Source organism: Temnothorax curvispinosus, unplaced genomic scaffold (genome assembly GCF_003070985.1).
Source record: "Temnothorax curvispinosus isolate PA1 unplaced genomic scaffold, ASM307098v1 QBEX01018216.1, whole genome shotgun sequence".
Taxonomy (NCBI): Eukaryota; Metazoa; Arthropoda; class Insecta; order Hymenoptera; family Formicidae; genus Temnothorax; species Temnothorax curvispinosus.
The window spans coordinates 1-17,844 of record NW_020227996.1 but is presented as its reverse complement, the minus strand read 5'-3'; the positions used below and the strand labels follow the sequence as shown (position 1 = coordinate 17,844).

General features: G+C 38.7%; 4 protein-coding genes across 4 annotated transcripts; 2 read left to right on the top strand and 2 right to left on the bottom strand.

Annotated features, from left to right (window-relative positions):
• Positions 1-772: 772 nt before the first annotated feature.
• Positions 773-10,371, bottom strand: LOC112468170 (dual oxidase 2-like). The gene is made up of 26 exons (XM_025037222.1): positions 10,163-10,371; positions 9,616-9,975; positions 9,208-9,392; positions 8,895-9,138; positions 7,398-7,625; positions 7,226-7,309; positions 6,764-6,849; positions 6,357-6,638; positions 6,089-6,264; positions 5,882-6,003; positions 5,597-5,794; positions 5,405-5,518; positions 5,183-5,322; positions 4,832-5,095; positions 4,562-4,702; positions 4,310-4,485; positions 3,662-4,185; positions 3,371-3,601; positions 3,155-3,248; positions 2,848-3,058; positions 2,594-2,714; positions 2,290-2,519; positions 2,017-2,175; positions 1,784-1,939; positions 1,561-1,689; positions 773-1,330 (listed from the first exon to the last, which is right to left on the bottom strand). The coding sequence occupies exons 1-26, from the start codon at positions 10,287-10,289 to the stop codon at positions 1,202-1,204; spliced, it is 4,911 nt and encodes a 1,636-aa protein (XP_024892990.1). The 5' UTR covers positions 10,290-10,371; the 3' UTR covers positions 773-1,201.
• Positions 7,679-8,924, top strand: LOC112468172 (pyruvate dehydrogenase E1 component subunit beta, mitochondrial-like). Its single transcript, XM_025037224.1, has one exon. The coding sequence runs from the start codon at positions 7,765-7,767 to the stop codon at positions 8,821-8,823; it is 1,059 nt and encodes a 352-aa protein (XP_024892992.1). The 5' UTR covers positions 7,679-7,764; the 3' UTR covers positions 8,824-8,924.
• Positions 10,372-10,535: 164 nt separating the features above from the next.
• LOC112468171 (GPI mannosyltransferase 2-like) lies at positions 10,536-12,445 on the top strand. Its single transcript, XM_025037223.1, has one exon. The coding sequence runs from the start codon at positions 10,562-10,564 to the stop codon at positions 12,110-12,112; it is 1,551 nt and encodes a 516-aa protein (XP_024892991.1). The 5' UTR covers positions 10,536-10,561; the 3' UTR covers positions 12,113-12,445.
• A 10-nt stretch (positions 12,446-12,455) lies between these two features.
• Positions 12,456-17,787, bottom strand: LOC112468183 (probable ATP-dependent RNA helicase DHX34; the record flags this gene model as incomplete). The annotated part of the gene is made up of 15 exons (XM_025037242.1): positions 12,456-12,782; positions 12,935-13,193; positions 13,330-13,451; positions 13,542-13,652; positions 13,759-13,934; positions 14,177-14,545; positions 14,682-14,891; positions 14,966-15,160; positions 15,232-15,418; positions 15,573-15,805; positions 15,908-16,056; positions 16,242-16,374; positions 16,534-16,740; positions 16,825-16,991; positions 17,108-17,787. Coding segments are annotated over 15 exons (3,481 nt in total), but the record flags the coding sequence as incomplete, so codon positions are not given.
• Positions 17,788-17,844: the final 57 nt, after the last annotated feature.

The window sequence follows — 17,844 nt, the reverse complement described above, 5'->3', positions numbered from 1 at the left end:
CAGAGTGAGTTTACTGAGTTTAATCGGAGGATCAAGTTAATCGGAGACCGTGAAATCGGTCGTATGAATTGAGATTGAATTCTAATGTAATCAATCAAGAGAAAGAAAATCCTCAAGTTTAGGGCCATTTCGACCAAACCCCGATTAAGGCTGAGTTTTCATTGAGCGCGTCACGCGTCGCGTCATCACAAGTTAACCAATCAAAACATCCCATTTTATTACATTACTTGTGACGGGATCAAAATGGGATGTTTTGATTGGTTAATGGCTTCTGCCCACAGGACGCGGAAACGCTTGCCGCGCGGCAAGAAGCGACGCAGTAGCCAATAAACTTTTGGTTCTTACGGAAAAGCAACACGTTGATTGGCTATTTTCGCGTTCTGTGTGCAGAAGTCATATCTTGTGATGACGCTCGCGTGACGCGCTCAGTGGAAACTCAGCCTAACGGTTGTTAAAAGGGTTGCCAACATGACAACATAATTAGTGTGACCTTAACCTAACCATTGTGTTTTTGACTTTGACACGATATATAATCGTCCTAACCCAATATTCCATTTCAAAGTTATTCTGTCATTTGTGTACTTTTTAATTCATTTAATAGGATACAACGGCGGGAATCTTTATCGAGATCACGTTTATGATTTATGACTGTGATAAAGGCTATAACCATAAAGCGCATATACGTGTGAGTATAGCTTGTATCCATTTATGCGAAAGGTTAGGTTATGTGAAAGAATTTGCAATTTGGGAGTGTCAAGGAATATCACTTAAATTCTTATTATTACACAATTTTATTGATATTAATGAATGATGCGACACACGCGCGCGCGAACACACATTATTCACGTGGTTAGTGTAGAAAATACTCACTTATCTTGTGATATTTTAACATTAATGCAAATACATGGAGTTTATGTATCATAATCAAAAATATTTTATGAATGTAATTCATTAGAGAAATACCAGTTGAGAAAAATAAAGATATATAAAAATTATAATTAATATGAAAAATACACATTTGAGTCTCTGTCGGATACAAAATATTATACTAAATAACTTATGTCCATTTCTATCAACGCAGGTTAATTTTAATCTTGGTTTAACTTACCTGTCATCTTTTCCTAGTTCTCTAAAAGTTAGAAAAAGATAGAAAGTAAGTTAAACCAAGATTAAAGTTAATCTACATTGGTAGAAATGGGCATTAGAAGCTTTTATAATGATGCTGAAATAACGTATCGTTAATTTCTGTTAGATTAATTGCTTTACAAGCTGCGTCTACTGCTTGTGTCATAGCTGGTGTTCCGCAACTGAAAACACCAATCTTATTTGCCTGGAACAAAAATTGTTTCGACTGCGCGTTGTACCTATATGTATAATTTAAAGAATTGAAAGCATTTGATACAGCTAGTAAGATTCTAGAGGGTTTATGTGACATAGAATTAATATCATTTGTTGACGATGATTATATAACAACAACAACAACAACAACCAACAACGACTACTACTACTACTACGATAAATAATGACAATAATAATAATGAAAAGGAGGATGTAACTTACAGTAGGATGTAACTTCTGTATAGATAGGAAAAATTGAGAAAACTTGGGTCGTCCAAAATGCGTCACAGCCTTTAAGCCCGTAAACAGAGACTTATTTGAAATCTTTTGAAAATGACGTTCACAAATATACTGAAAGTAAATTTAATTAACATTATTTATGATGAAATCTTGTCAAGCTAAACGATAACACAGCTGCGCTTATCAATTTAGATAATTTTCTTACCAAAAGTATCGTACGTAGGTCGAATTTTTGATAGAACTGAGTAACAAAAATATGAGTAGACACTGTTTTATTGACGTCTACTTTTTCGAGCTCTCTCAATATGTCGACCATCCATTCAAATTGTTTTTGCGTTCTCGTTACCCAAAGGAAATATACCTATACATGGAATACGTATAGAAATTTTACGACAGTTGTTCTTTTTACCATCATAGTATCGATGGCGATGTTATTACCTTCTTGCAACCAAAGTTTAACTTGCAATTCGACTTAAAAACGATATCTTTGAGTATCGATGCAAAGGGCGTGACACCTATACCACCACCGACCATGATTGCCACTTGATATTTGTCCCAATCTTGGTGACCTTCTCCATACGGGCCATCTATGTGAATCTATCGAGATAAATGGATAATATGACATGACATGACATGACATAAAAACTTCGTTACGTTAGCAAATCATTTATTATCCAATGTGCGATATGCAATAATAATCATTAGGCTTACCATCGGTAAGTTTTCATTAGACATTGCGCATAGATCTAGTTTCTCCCTAATATTTGTGGTCCATGGTCCGACCGCTCGTACGTGTATACTTAAATTCGTTTCGTGTGGCGCGGAAGATAAAGTAAACGGATGATACTCATTTGTCTGTAACGCTGGGCATGCTATTTTAATCCACTGACCAGATTTATATTGAAAATTTAAAGGTCTGAGAAATGTTATACACGTTACATCTACGACATATACGACATATATGTAAATGAATATGCATGAGGAAGTAGACAAGTTACTTAAGCTTAAGAAGTACCTGATGGCAGAATTTCTGCTTTGAGTATTGGTATTTCTGTCGTTGTTCTAGTTACAGCTACGACTTTATCGAGAATAAATAGAATAGCTGGCCCCAGAAAGAAATAATGAAAGTATGGCTCCTATCAAATGGTAAGATAAAATGGATTTTCAGTTACGCAACCACCGGTAATGCAAATACGTACGTTTCAAGTGTACAAAAATACAACTGAATTTTATTATTTATCATATGTATACTAAAAATATCAATATTACCTGTACTAATCTTCCACTGCCGTGTAAAACCATCAGTATATAGAAAGCTGGGTACAAGGAGTGTACAAAAGAGAACCAGTTATAGAATGATTTGCGTACCATCGGTAACGAGCACACAAATATTAATCCAGTCAAAATGGTTAAAAATACTCCCGTTATACCTGTCATTGTACCCCAACACCAGTAATGGAACTTGGGAAGTTCGTGCGTCCTAGAAATCACATCAATAAACGTCATGCAACGACGATGCGTATGATAAAATAATTGTAAGTACGTGAAATAATTAAAAAAGGCAAAGTAAACTTACGCGTGGAAATAATTGCGAAATAAACACGTCAGATCATCGGCAGTTTGCGTAGATATGTGATAAAAGTTGAAGCCATGTCCAATTGTATGTAACGCTAAAAGTATTAAAAGTAAAAAGAGAAGACTTAATTGGCTGTGTGTGTTTGTGTGTGTGTGTGTGTGTGTGTGTGTGTGTGTCAGGTAAGGATACATGCAACTTTGAATAAGAATATCTCACCGGTAAACACCAGTGCCCAACAAGCGATATACTTGTGCATTTCGATCGCTGAATCGAAGGGAATGTAGAATTGCAGAGTTGTGGTCCTCAGAATAGTGATAGTGTTGTGACACATCATAATTAATAACGTAGAATAAGTAAACATCATAGCTGACGCTGCACCTCTCGTTATAGTCAAGCCGTAGCCTAATATCCGTCTTAAACCAGAATGTTCCCGTTGTACGGAGTAATCTGTAAAAGCGAATCGTTTACCATCGCGCGAAAAAGATTGGATTGACTCGAAGGACGTACAATATACTCGTTCCGCGAAAATTCCAAGCAGGAACAAAGTGTATAAACATGCCCAGAATATCTGCAGTCGTTTGTTAGCAAGGTACTTCATTATAGGATACCAATAATCGTCCGAGTGTCTCTTAATTTCTTCGACAATTTTTTCGTCCTTGTCGATAATTTCGCTATTAATTTTCTCTTCTTTTGCATCTCGTTCAACGCTTTCAACTTTGCCCTCGACTCTGGATTGCAATTCGCTTGGATCGGCATACAGACTCTCCACCGTCTTTTGTACCTCGCCAATAAACGTCGATCTAACTGTCTTCACGCCCGCGTGAAGTTTCCTGTTGCTTTTCCCGTCCGTAGGCACGTTGAATTCCAATTCCGCGTAATTAAATTTATCATTAAAGTCACTTAGTATCTGCTGAAAGTCTTGTAGATTTATCCTCTCTTTATTCGCCAAGTCAGCGTGATACATCATGGATTGCACCAAAGCTTCCAGCTCATCGTCCGTGACGTCAGCGTTGACGGTCTCCATAAATGATCTACGTACATGTATATGTTTAACAATAACGTAGGTACTGTAATCACACTTTGATACATCACATATGCAGCAGACGCACGTGAAAGCGTTGTTTAGAATTAGACGATTGATATAAGGTGTACAACCTTAACATATTTGAGAACTCTTCTCTCTTCAGTCTTCCTGTACCATTGATGTCGTACATGTCAAACATCAACTTCATCTTCTCCTCAGCAGAACCCTTCAGAAATATCACCAACATATCGACAAATTCCCGAAACGATATGAAGCCGTTTCTATCCTTGTCCACTAGATGAAATATCTGCAAACATAAATCTTTCGATATCTTTGACGTATTCGGATCGTTAGCACGACGTGTTATTTGACACAAATGTCACCTTCTTTACGAACTCGGCGTCCGGTCGCATACTCAGGGCTTCCGCAAATTCTATGATGGTCAACTCGGTATAAATTACTTCTCGTGCCACTGTCGAATCTATTTTTAAAATTTCTTCTTCCGTATGCGCGATATGGAATGCCTGAAGACATTTCGCGGACATGTATTACACGAGTCTCGATAAAAATTTCTAGTTAAATAAGATATTATTTAAATATATTTTTTGTCTTACGTTTATTTCAACAAAGAAAAAGAGAGAAAAGAGATATACCTGCGCAAATACAACACGGAAAAACATTTCTAATTTTTTTTGACGGTGCTTCTTGGTTATCGCTTGCTTAAGTAGTGCCGCATGCGTGGTATTAGTTATCATTTGCACTAAGCGTGCATCCCCGGACGTTGAGATTTCTGATATAAATTTTTCAAATGCTTTTATAAATGCGCTTCTCAAAAAGTCAGAATCGAACTTTAGCACTAAGTCGTAACTGTGATGTACACGAATCAACGTATAATGACTGTCAGATGCACAGTAAATCTGTAAGAGGAAAGAAGAAGGTAGCGCGTATGTTATTGATGTATCATTGAAGAAAAGGAGAAAGAAAAGGAAGGAAAGGAAAGATACCGTGACCCTGCTATTGGATGGAAAATCCACCGCGCGTATCAGGTGCCCCAATTGATTTTTCACCTCCAGTTGGTTCTTTCTTACGTTTGGCACTAATATTACGCATCTCAGAGAAGCTCTTGGCTCCTGCCATTCGCTAGCTGTTGACGAAACAATATCTTCGTTAATACACGTGTGAGATATGACATACATGTATGACATAAGTGCTTGTTGAAAACTTACCGGTATGTATAATACCTATGTTATCACTATGGTCTACTTTTCTATACATAACATTTTCTTTCGCTGATTTCTTATCTTTGAATTGTATTTTAAAACCGATTAATGTAATAAAACCTGCGTCAAACGTAGTATTAGGATTAAGTGATGTGACATCGTCACAAGAGACTTGAATGGGAGTAACAGGATTTTTACCAAAAAACAACGTTGATACACCTAAGAATGTAAAGATGAAGGATATGCCGCTGTTGGAGAAAAAATCATAAGTTCCAGGCTCTGTGCACGTCTCAATTGTGTATTCGTCTATTTGATCGGCGTGAAAACAGGGACCATTTGTACATCTGCCTTCTTTCACAATTTTATTATTGATACAACTGGGATGTATGCCATTCGCTGTAAAAGCAGCGACAATATCTAGGTATATCTAGTTATTTTAATTACCATCAACCATTGCGAATCAACATGTATCTCTTTCTTTACCTGTGGTAGGAACTCTGAAAGGATTCTTTGGAATATCATTCCAGTCCATCTTAGTGGTACACATTAGCACATCGTAAAACGATAATTGTTCCAGTCTTTCAACTTCCTTGTCGGTGAAAAGTCTACAAAGAAAATCATATGGAGGATATGATATGCAAACGTGAAATGGGAGGAGGTAAACTGAAACAGGAATTTGCACGTACGCACCTATTTGCGGTATTATTGTACCAAAACCTGTCACCGTCGCGTATTCGCTGAAACTGATCACGAATGATTCTTTGAAACAACTCTCCGGGTCCATCACCAGTCTCTAGTATTCCACCTACCCAGACATCCACGTCATCGAACGAATTGTTGTACAATCTGAGAAACTCCTCCCGTATCTTACCCGAAACACGACGGATGTGTATCTTTTATATCGTGCTGCGGCACAAATATAGGAATATAGGAGAGAAATGAGTTTTATACAACGTACCGTGACATTCACGCGATTAAAATGGGATACGTTTTTAACTTCCGCCAGACCGTAGGCACGACGGGCACTATTGTAATCAGGTACTCCATGGTCACGTCCTCTCTGAATATTAAGTGCCATTAAATCTCTTCTGGAAAATTCTAATGGACCGAACAAACTGCCCCGTAGATCTTCAACGATTTTATGATCCTCCTCTTCGCATAATTGAATAGCCATTCCCATTAGTAATTTCTCCACATCGATAACATCCTTTATTCTTGTTAAATTGGCATGGAGAGAATTCTAAGTACAACGATTCATCATGTACATACATTACGCACAAACACGTTTCGAACGTCGTAACGTCGTAATCGACGTCGAAAATCAAAACATGTGTAATGTGTAATGTAGGTGTCATTGCAAGATACCTGTGACATCCAGTAATTGTTGCATGTTCTAATTGGGTGTGATTCCAAGGAACAATTATTTCTCCCATAGTTGCGTAAGTACACACCTGGACACAACAGAATGATTATTGCGATTATTGCGTGTCGATGTTATTTCATTATGTTATTTCATTATTATTACACGTATTATAACTACTATAACGAGGCACACACGCGTAGGTTATTATAACGCGCAGCTTTATATATGATTTCCATGATGATTTTCACGTGATGCGGAGGTTTAATTAAATATTAAACCTCCCCCTCCCCCCTGCGTTCATTATTAAAAATCTTAGGTCTTTTTTGCATCATCTTGTATGTATGTAGTACATACATACACGTGAATGAAAAGAACGACGCAAACACGTGAATAAGAGGCAAGAGCAACGGGGCCATAATATTGTCCGTTTGATCAGTGGAGCTGTCAACTGGAGCGTTGCTTACCTGGTGGAACCAAGGTATGCCCGAAGCGGAAAGCAGCCGATTGGAAAAATTGATCTATCTGCGGATCAATATTGGGATTGTAACCTTTGAACAACGAACAACGTGTCATTTGGATCGCATATAGATTAAGAGCGGCAGCTGCTCTTCTTGTATGAAAATTGATCTTTCTTACCTTCATACGCAGGAAGTCTATCGTCCAGCCACGAAGGTAACCATTCGTTGACGACAATGTGTTGCTGAACCGCTATCACCCACTTACGGGCCTCGTTGTAAACTTTGTCGCTCGACCATTTTGGATTGAGGCGTTTAATGTGAGATGCCACGAAATTGTGCCATCTGAACCATATTATACCGAAAGTGAGCAAGAACGGATTTTCGTTCCCTCGAGGATTTCCTAATTCTGAAACACACATATGTGTTGACGGCGACGCAACAAGCGTTGCTTTTGCCGCGCGAATAGAAGGGCAGAAATATAAATTTGTTCGTCCGATTGAAGATCCGATCTTTCTCGACTGTCGAGGAGTGCTGTAAGTAAAGGAATGCTGACGCGAGTAACGAGGCAGCGTATCCTTGGCGAAAGCCAAGCGTTCCGCAGATCGATGACGAAGATGACAGTGCGCGACGCGTTGAATACGGCCCTCGACGAGGAGCTGGCTCGGGACGAAAGGGTATTCATAATAGGTGAGGAGGTCGCGGAATTCGACGGCGCTTACAAGATAACGCGCGGTCTCTGGAAGAAGTACGGCGACAAGCGGTTGATCGACACGCCGATCACGGAGGCTGGATTCTGTGGTATCGCCATCGGCGCGGCGCTCCTAGGCCTAAGGCCGATATGCGAGTTTATGACCTTCAATTTCTCCATGCAAGCCATCGACCGTATTATCAATGGCGCCGCGAAGAATCTCTACATGTCCGCCGGAAGATTTCCCATTCCCATCCTATTTCGCGGTCCGAACGGTAACGCCAAAGGTTTGGCCGCGCAGCATTCTCAGTGCTTTGCCGCGTGGTTCATGAGCGCGCCCGGCTTGAAGGTCGTGTCGCCGTCGACCTGCGAGGATTACAGGGGCTGCTTGAAGGCGGCTGTGCGAGATCCCGATCCTGTCATCATGCTGGAGAGCGAGCTACTTTACAACATTGAATTTCCCGTATCCGACCAAGCTATGGACAAGGACTACCAGATACCTATTGGCAAGGCCAAGGTGGAGAAGCCTGGCAAGCACATCACTCTAGTGACGCACGGCCAGGCGTACGTGTATACGGTTCAAGCGGCCGAGCTGTTGGCTGGGCAAGGTATCGAGGCGGAAGTTATCAATCTACGATCGCTAAGACCCTTGGACTGGGATACGGTATTCAAGTCGATCGGCAAAACGCACAGACTAATGACCGTTGAACTGGGCTGGCCTAGATGCGGAGTAGGATCCGAGATTGTCGCGACAGTCATGGAGAATCCAGTCTTTTTTCAGCTCGACGCACCTGCGGTCCGATGCGCCGGCATCGACGTCCCGATGCCTTATTCGGAGAAGATCGAGTACGAATGTACCCCGAAGGAGCATCATATAGCCGACTACGCTAAACGCATCTGCGGCACAAAATTCTGACAAAATTCTTAGCACGTATCTCTATATGTTATTTGTTGTATATTGTTTGTATAATAAACTTTCTCACTCACTGAAATATCTGGTGACGCTCTCGGTGTAATGTCGCGAGACATATTGATGATGATGAATAGGCGGCGGTGGATTGGCCATCGGTAATCTAACGGTGTTGTAGTCCGGATACAGAGGAAAATCCGACGACGCAAGTTGCCCGTCCTCCTGCAATATTCCCCCAGTGCTCGTTCTTAAAACGTCGGACCACGCTTTGGATGTACCGTAGATCAATCCACCGTCTAAGAATGGCGTGATCTCGTTCAGCTGCAATCGCAATCTATTTAAATCTGTGCGCGCTCGGAAAGCATTGTCGGAGGGGAGCTCGTGTCATACCTGTTGACGAGGATTGTTCGGCGAATGGCCCGTCCGATGATCGTACCGTGTACGTAAAACAGGCATTTCCGTGTGCCCCGGTTTATTTATTCTGTATCGATGGTTTTTCGGAATTTTTATGTTAATATACTCGGGCGGGCAAGCTGGTCTCTGAGCATCTAAAATTTCCTCCACCACCTGTTGACCTGTTGAGCACATATTTTTTCAAATTGCGCAGAGAGAGAGAGAGAGAGAGAGAGAGAGAGAGAGAGAGATTTGAAATTTATACATAACATATTTGACATAACATACATACATATCATATGATATGATATAATATATGTTATATTTTCGAGGTATTTACAAATAATAATAATGTAATTTTTAAGATACGTAAGATTGTATAAGACGAATCGGTTTTTCGCGTACCGAAAAATACAAGTAGAGCGTTTCTCCCCGTTCTTGATTTAGATCCAATTTTTCCGCTCAACAGCTTCTCACTTATCTCTAATGGTTCCGGTCTTTTAGAGCCTGAAGGTTTATACACTCCATCTTCATAAGCTGCTGGCAGTCTTCTTAACAACGGAGTATCGACCGCACCTAGTTCCGGTCTACCAACGTTGTTGTACCATCCATCGTAACCAGGATATTCGATATTCGATGCTGTGCGATACGGTGAGCATTTATTTCGTTGATTGTTATTTCCACCCCAACATCCGGTAAACAACCAATCTGTCAAGTCCTTGGCGAACGTTTCACCGACCACGTTCTTGTCTGGCTTCTTGAAATCTAGCATATAGGACATATCTTAGTGTATTTTTATATCAATTCAATATGTGGAAACTGTAAAATGCGCGAGAAAAAAGTAAAGCGCGAATTCATGTAAGAGATAAGAAAGAAATTCAGATCAACCAAAGCTATCAGATTTATATAGCTTGAGATATAATGTATGAGATACATATGTATTTATACGTACGTCTATTCGGGTCCAGCGTAGGTGTAAGTGGAGGTTGCCGTTGTGTTGTAGCGTTTTGTGCAACAATTAATGAAAAATTAATTACGATAATGAATAAATTTAAGGCGAGATACATGTTGTTCTCCATTAACGCTACACAGAATGATCTTTTCCAGCAATATCCAGCAATATCCAGCACTCATCTAGCACTCATTTATTCAGAGCTGCAGCACGTTCTACCGCGAGTGATCTCTACCGAGTTTGGTGCGTTACAAGCGGCCTGATTAGACTACTTCCTCGTCGTAGACGATAAGAGTGTCCACACAGGAAACCACAAATATGAATCACTGGCAGATATACGTAGACCACGAGCAACGTGATTACGAGAGATTTATTTCTTAATTTATTACGCGTAGATGGATGTACGTCCGGGGCTATACGGTTATAGAAATTCAAGCGCACTTTGCGCAAAAGCAGCGCGAAATGTACGCGCCGAGAAAGAAAGTTCTTTGGTTCGCGATCACCACTAGAATCGCGATATTAATATTACAAGTAATTTTCAATGTATCAATCCCCGATCATCACGCGGACGCGTTTAAAAGACCTTTAGACCTTTCTGCGGAGAAAGTTTCCTCCTGGGACCGAATAATTAATTTTCTGTTCAATGGCCTTACACGTTGGGATGGAGAGTACTTTTTACATATTGCAAGATATGGATACACGTATGAAAATACTCTCGCTTTTTATCCGTTGTATCCAGCTATGATTCGCATTATCGCTGTTATTTTGACAAAAATCTTTCCTTCATTCAACATCCAAAGTACGATGATCCTTGCTGCGATTTTGATTAATTTCGTGTGTTTTGTAAAATCGGCTATTATCTTTTATGATCTCACTGAGCGTGTATTTCAAAATACCATAACGGCGTATAAAGCAGCGATACTTTACTGTATAAACCCGGCTAGCATATTTTTCTCAGCTCTATATTCAGAATCCATGTTTGCGTATTTAACATTTTATACCATGCTTGGAAGTATCGAAGGTATATCTACCATCTGTTTTCCCGTGGCTTTGTCAACTTTGGTGAGATCAAATGGTGTCGTCAACATTGGCTTCCCTATATATTTCGGGCTTAAAAATTTGTGCACGTCGGAAAGAATAGAAAAACATCAACGAAAGCACGACGTACTATCAGTCTTGTGGCATATTTTGAAATTAATCAAATTAAAAAACTATTTTGCCATGTTACGCACAATAATTATATCACTATCTCCATTTGTTCTTTTACAAATATACAATTATATGAAATTTTGTACTTCTACGTTCGACGATAAGTCGTTATTGCCAGCTCACATTTTACAATATGCCACAGACAATAATCTATGTCTACCAGGTAGTATAGATATAACGTGGTGTAATGCTACGTTGCCTTTAGCATATTCGTATGTGCAAAGAACATATTGGAATGTAGGATTCTTAAGATATTATCAATTTAAACAAATACCAAATTTTATTTTAGCTCTCCCGATATTGTATATTATGTCGCAGTGCATAAAAGAATTTTCTCGTGAATATAGGGATGAATGGTATTTGTTAGGATTTTTTGACAGCAAGGCGAAAAGCGAAGGTGCTGTTGTAAAGAAATATCCATTGAACATGTTTGTCTTTGTGGTACATGGTTTATTTCTAACCATATTTTGCTTATTCTTTGTACATATCCAAGTCAGCACACGTTTATTAGCCTCTGCAACTCCCTTGCCATATTGGTATTGCGCGTTGACCGTGTCTCACAAATGCGTTGACCATATCGATTTACGATACGAAAGTGACGAAAATATGTGTTCCAAGTGGAAAGTATTTTTCTTATCTCAAAATCGATATACATTGCAAGATAAATTTGTATTATTTTACTTTATAGGATATACAATCGTAGGATGTTTTATGTTTGCAAATTTCTTGCCATGGACTTGATATGTTACAAATTCTATATACGTGCGAGAAACGTCCTTCCTGTTTATCCTCTTTTTATTGCGTGAACGTTTCTAAATTTTTCGAATATATAATCTTGTGTAAAGAATAATCTTTGGAGTCGAAAAGTGTTTGTGAATAGTAGAATATTACGTTTATTATTTTGTATAAATATTTAAAGGAAGATAACTGTTTTTATGTCTTCTGAATTTACGTGTGTAGATAGGTAATATGTAGAATTCTGTGAATAGGCATATTACTTTTCGATGAAACGCTTGTTGTATATTTCTACGAAATAAAAAGAGAACTATTTATATGTAAAAAAAAAAAAAAAAACATTACCTTCCAATAAACAATACATAATGCATTTATATACAATCGATAGATGTCTTAGCTTGCTTTGATGTGCAATTTTTTATGCTTCAATATTTCGATAGGCGTGAAATATAATGTTAGCGAACAATCAGGACATTCGTATGCTTGACTATTAGCTTTACGTATGATATTTTCACTCTTTTTATCGACACTAATCGTATCTGCGATTGTGCAAGAGTTCTGATGTTGAAGTTTTTCGATACTCGATAGACGTGCTCGAAGATCACAATTTTCACAATGCCATTCGGTTTCTTGCATTTCTACAATTAGCTGTTCACTCCACGTACTTTCTTTTATGCTATAATGTAACAATGAAAGTTTCATTAAAAACATTGATCATTGTATCCAATCTAATATTTACTTTTACATTTTATATATACAGTGACAATTTAAGTTATCACATCTTACAGTATATTAATATTTTTTCACCAATTACTTCCAAGTACTCACCAATTATACGTGATAGTATTTGTCACACAAGCTCCACCTTTAATTATGTTTGGTATACTTTTAAAATCGGATTGGAAAGGATTAGGCTCTATACTCGTGTCATTATTGCCGTTGCCAACGTACATTATTTTCAGATCGGCTGGTAACAGCCGTCTTATGGTATATGGTATCGTAGTATGCATATATTCGATCACGTCGTACGTAAGACTTTGCTCAACTTTACTAAAATCTTTTCTTTCGTCGTCAGCACTGTCGGATCCTAACATAACATAACACATGTATAATTTTACACGGCACATTTAATCTAGATTTACTTAAAAGAAACACACACAAACAAACACACGCGCGCGCGCGCGCGCGCGCATAAACTTAATAATCTGAAATGCATTTCTTGCCTTGTAATTGCTGATTTAATAAGAAATCCCATTTATTTCTTAATTTGGCAGCTTTCAATAATAAAACTTGACCACTGTCAGGAACAGGAAACTCTAACATCAGCCACGAATCGCATGCTATTCTATAAGTCGTAAAGGCCGTTTTACATCGTATTATCAAACTGTTGCTATATATTCCATTAGGAAATTATAAAATTTACAAAGTAACTTACATGGAGAACGTACTATTTGTATCTATTTCATGCGCAAATAATAGCAACGTTTGTGCAGCAGGCATTCTTAAAGTATTTACCAGATACGGTTTTGTAGTTTCCAAGAGGGATCTATTAATAATATTGGCATATTATATAAAGCGTTTAAATTTACTCACATTCGGCAAGTTATTAACAGAGCTATGAGCTATAAGCTATATGTATAATAAAGACTTACAGATACGCCAATATCTGATGTTTCGAGCTTACAGGAGTCTTGCTCTTAAATCCTGGCATTGGCGTTATATCCGCTTCATCAATTTGCAGAACTTGTGGATGATTTCCGAAAAAGCTCATTGGATGCAAAGCAACGTACGGTTTCGCTTTTGTGTGAAATAATTGTTCACTTATAGACTGTGGACAATAGTTTAAAGATACACATTTATCATATAAATATATCATTTTAATCAAGTACAGAACGATTCGTACGTATATTTGTCGATATATAGTTCAGAATATTTTTTTAAATTTATTATAATATTCAGAAAGCGCAAAATATCACACATCTATACATAATATCTTTTCTAGTTTTGAGCTTTAGATTCACGTCTTTAAGTATTAACTATACGTACGGAATATAATTTCAAGTAATTTACCTTGCAATAATTAAACTCGTCGGCACAAGCAAATTGTGGATATAAACCACTACATAATATCAACTTCAACATTGTCAGATCTTTATAGCTACATGCGGTAGACGCCGTTAAAAGATTCTGCACCTGACTCGAGTCGTTCCTCATTCGAAATTCTATATCTTTTATGTCGAGCTCTCCATTATCCTCGTCATTATCCTCCACGTGTATATCGAATGTTTCTACCTTCAACCGTTTACGCCTTTTAGGCTCACTTTGTTTGTAAGTTCTTTTGAGAGATTTCAAAAGTTTCAATTCTCCATGCCTTATCGCACGTTCTGCACTCGTCATGGAAGAATTTGGTTCTGGGAGGCTCTTGAGTAAATTGCAGTCCTGCACACGATGTTACGTACATAGAATACAGCACATAGAAGCAAACAAAAAGTAGTATTAGATATGTCGTGTAACGAATGTACATTCATGGTGTAAGATATAAGATGTAAGGAATGTACGAGGCACATAAACTAACTTGGAGCAAGTCTTTAAATTGAGCCCTCAATTTCGTCATTTCGTAGAACCGTTGTTCCTCCAAACCTCTTCTTCTGCACCACTTTCTGCTGCTGTTATTACTGCTTCTATATTCCTGTGAATTTTCTTGTTTCACTTCCAGCCATTCTTTAAATGCATTCAATAACGTTATTGGATCACCATGATCAGATTCCAACTTCTTTCTAGATGTCTGCAATAATATTGTTTCATTATTGCATACGCAATATTAGTAGCGCAGTTATCTTATACGTTAGCACTACGTACCTCACATTCGGTGTCCCTGTAAGCCCTGTTAGTGAACGGTGTTTGTATACTTAGAGCAGCGGCCACGGATAACACGGGTTCCACCTGATGAAAAATGGATCCCATTATTAACATCTTCCCTATCGCGATATCAACGGGCAGCCGAGCCAGGGTTTTACCGATACACGTGATCTTTTCGTTATCCGTAAGTGCGTCCTAGTGAGGAAAGAGTTAACTTAATATCTGGTACTTTGCGAGGAAAGCAAAAAATAGCCCAGGATACCAACGTGATCTTTTAAGGATAGTATAGCGTTTTCTAGACTATTGGCTGGTGGTGGTTCTATAAATGGAAACTTTCGCGCATCAGGAAGTCCCATCGCTATCATCTGCAATAGTGAAGAATCTAAAGGTACACGTTGTAGTTCTGGCGTTGAATATTTTTCCAACGTCTTGTACTCTTCCTCCGAATAAATTCTGAAAAAGGACACGTGTTTTTTTATCTCTGGATACTCCTTCATGTATAATAAAATGATTGAAGTAGAGTATGAGTATACATATATATATATATATATATATATATATATATATATATATATAGAGAGAGAGAGAGAGAGAGAGAGAGAGTTACCTGTAACAAACCCCAGGTCCAGTCCTGCCTGCTCTCCCTTTTCTTTGTTCCGCACTGGCTTTGCTTATCCAAAATTCTTTCAATCTTTGCATTTTACACGACGGATCGTAACTCATTTCCTTCACTTTTCCACTATCAGCGACAAATCTGATTCCATCAATGGTAATAGAAGTTTCCGCGATATTAGTTGCAACAATGCATTTCCTAACACCGTCAGGTGCATAATCAAATACCTAGGAACGGAAGGGAGGAGAAAATAATTTTTTTACATTCTTTTGCAACGCACACAAAAGTGATTCGTCAGAATAGTATCGCGCGGGAGAAGATATATATACCTTGTCTTGTTCAACGATAGAGAGAGTACTATGAAGTGGTAAAACTATCCAGTTATTTTTCTTTATACTATATTCCTTGGCAGCATCTACGACTGCAGTAATTTCACTTATTCCGCTCAAGAATATTAATAAATCACCCTTTTCGTCGACTGAAATATTCCTATTGTTGTAATTATTTCACACACTTGTACTTGTATGGAAACTTTGAATAAAATGAAATAGTAAACAAGGACGGAGAAGAAATGTCTTACTTTTACTCTTTATTACAACCTTTATAACTGATTTTTTCATTTCATTTTAGATTATTATCGTATTAAGATATAGGCTTCCCTACCTGGATATTTTTGATCAATTATTTGCATTATTTGCACATATGGACTGGGATTAAATCGATCATTTTTGTATCTGAGGTCTTCTACGGTTACAGGGCGATAGAACAATTGAATGGGATACAATCTGCCAGGGACCTGTATGGAAAATAGAAAATGGAAAATCCTATTGGTGTGCCTGATATGTATATTTAGCTTATACCGAAAAGTATTTAAATGTGCACGAACGCGCGCGCGTTCAATCAAGCATTTGGAATTATTAAAATATATATGACCAAATATACTGCAGAGACTTACCTCTATTATTTTAACATTTTCCTTTGCGAAATACGTACTAAAAAGTTGTATATTAATGGTGGCGGACATTAATACTAATTTCAAGTCAGGTTTTTGATTAATGATGCATTTCATAATGCCCAATAAAAAATCCCCATGCAGGTGACGTTCGTGTACCTCGTCCAAGACTATCACGTCGTATGCGGATAAAGTTGATTCACCCGACACCTGTGTAAAACACGTTGTACGTTGTAAACGTAGACTCGGTCTGTTACGTCACGTACGTTGTAGATATTTATAGAGATATGCTACCTGGCGCAACAATAAGCCCTCTGTTATAAACGTAATGTTTGTCTCTTGATTCCTCTGTTTCTCAAAACGTATCTGATAGCCAACTCTACTCAGATTCTCGCTCAATGTTTCGAAAGCTACTCGTTTCGCTAATGAGATGCACGCTATTCTTCGGGGTTGCGTACATGCTGTATACAGAGCACAGAATATATGATAGAAGATAGAATATATACGACGGATGAGAAAATATTAAGACTGTATTTAGACGAGTAACGGTCTCTCTAAAGTGATAAAAGCATCTTACCAATCTTCCGGAAACCAGCTTCGTACAAATATCGAGGGATCTGAGTAGATTTCCCGCAACCAGTGTCTCCTGCGACGATGATTACTTTCTCCATCTTTACCATCTCGATAATATCCTCTTTGTATCGCGCAACCGGCAAGTTGGCTTGTGCGTCTCGGAGCCTCTTTAACTTGGCGAATTTCTCCTTTTGCTTAAAGTCCAAGTACAAGAGTATCACGTCTCGGAAGTTGAGCAGTCGGGATTCGGTCAACGAAGATTTTGCCTCCGGGACTCTGGCAAACAATTCCCCGTAGGACAAAGCAAGCTTCAAGTTTAGACAATGGGACTTGTGATACTTTTCCGGGAGCCCGATGGACGTTCGATTTCGATTTCGAGCGAAATCGGCCACAGATTCGTCACTGTCGCCCAATCGCTTGTTGACGGTCACGGACTCGTATTTCTCGACGAATTTCCAAAAGTCCACGACGTCGTGGACGAGATTCGGATTCGCTATGAAAATCTTATTCAATTCGTGCTTACATTTACTGAAATACATATCCTCCGCCTGGTTGAGACTGTTGAGAGGAGGAACCCTATCTCTATCTTCCGAGGATGACGTTCCAGACGTTGACGTTCTCGCGTGAGGAAACAACCCGTGCGTTTCTCGATCTCGACTGCGACATTCTCGACATTCTCGACCGCTTTGCGCTCGCGCTCGCGCGGACCTCGTCGAGGACGTCGAGCAGCTGCGTTTATCG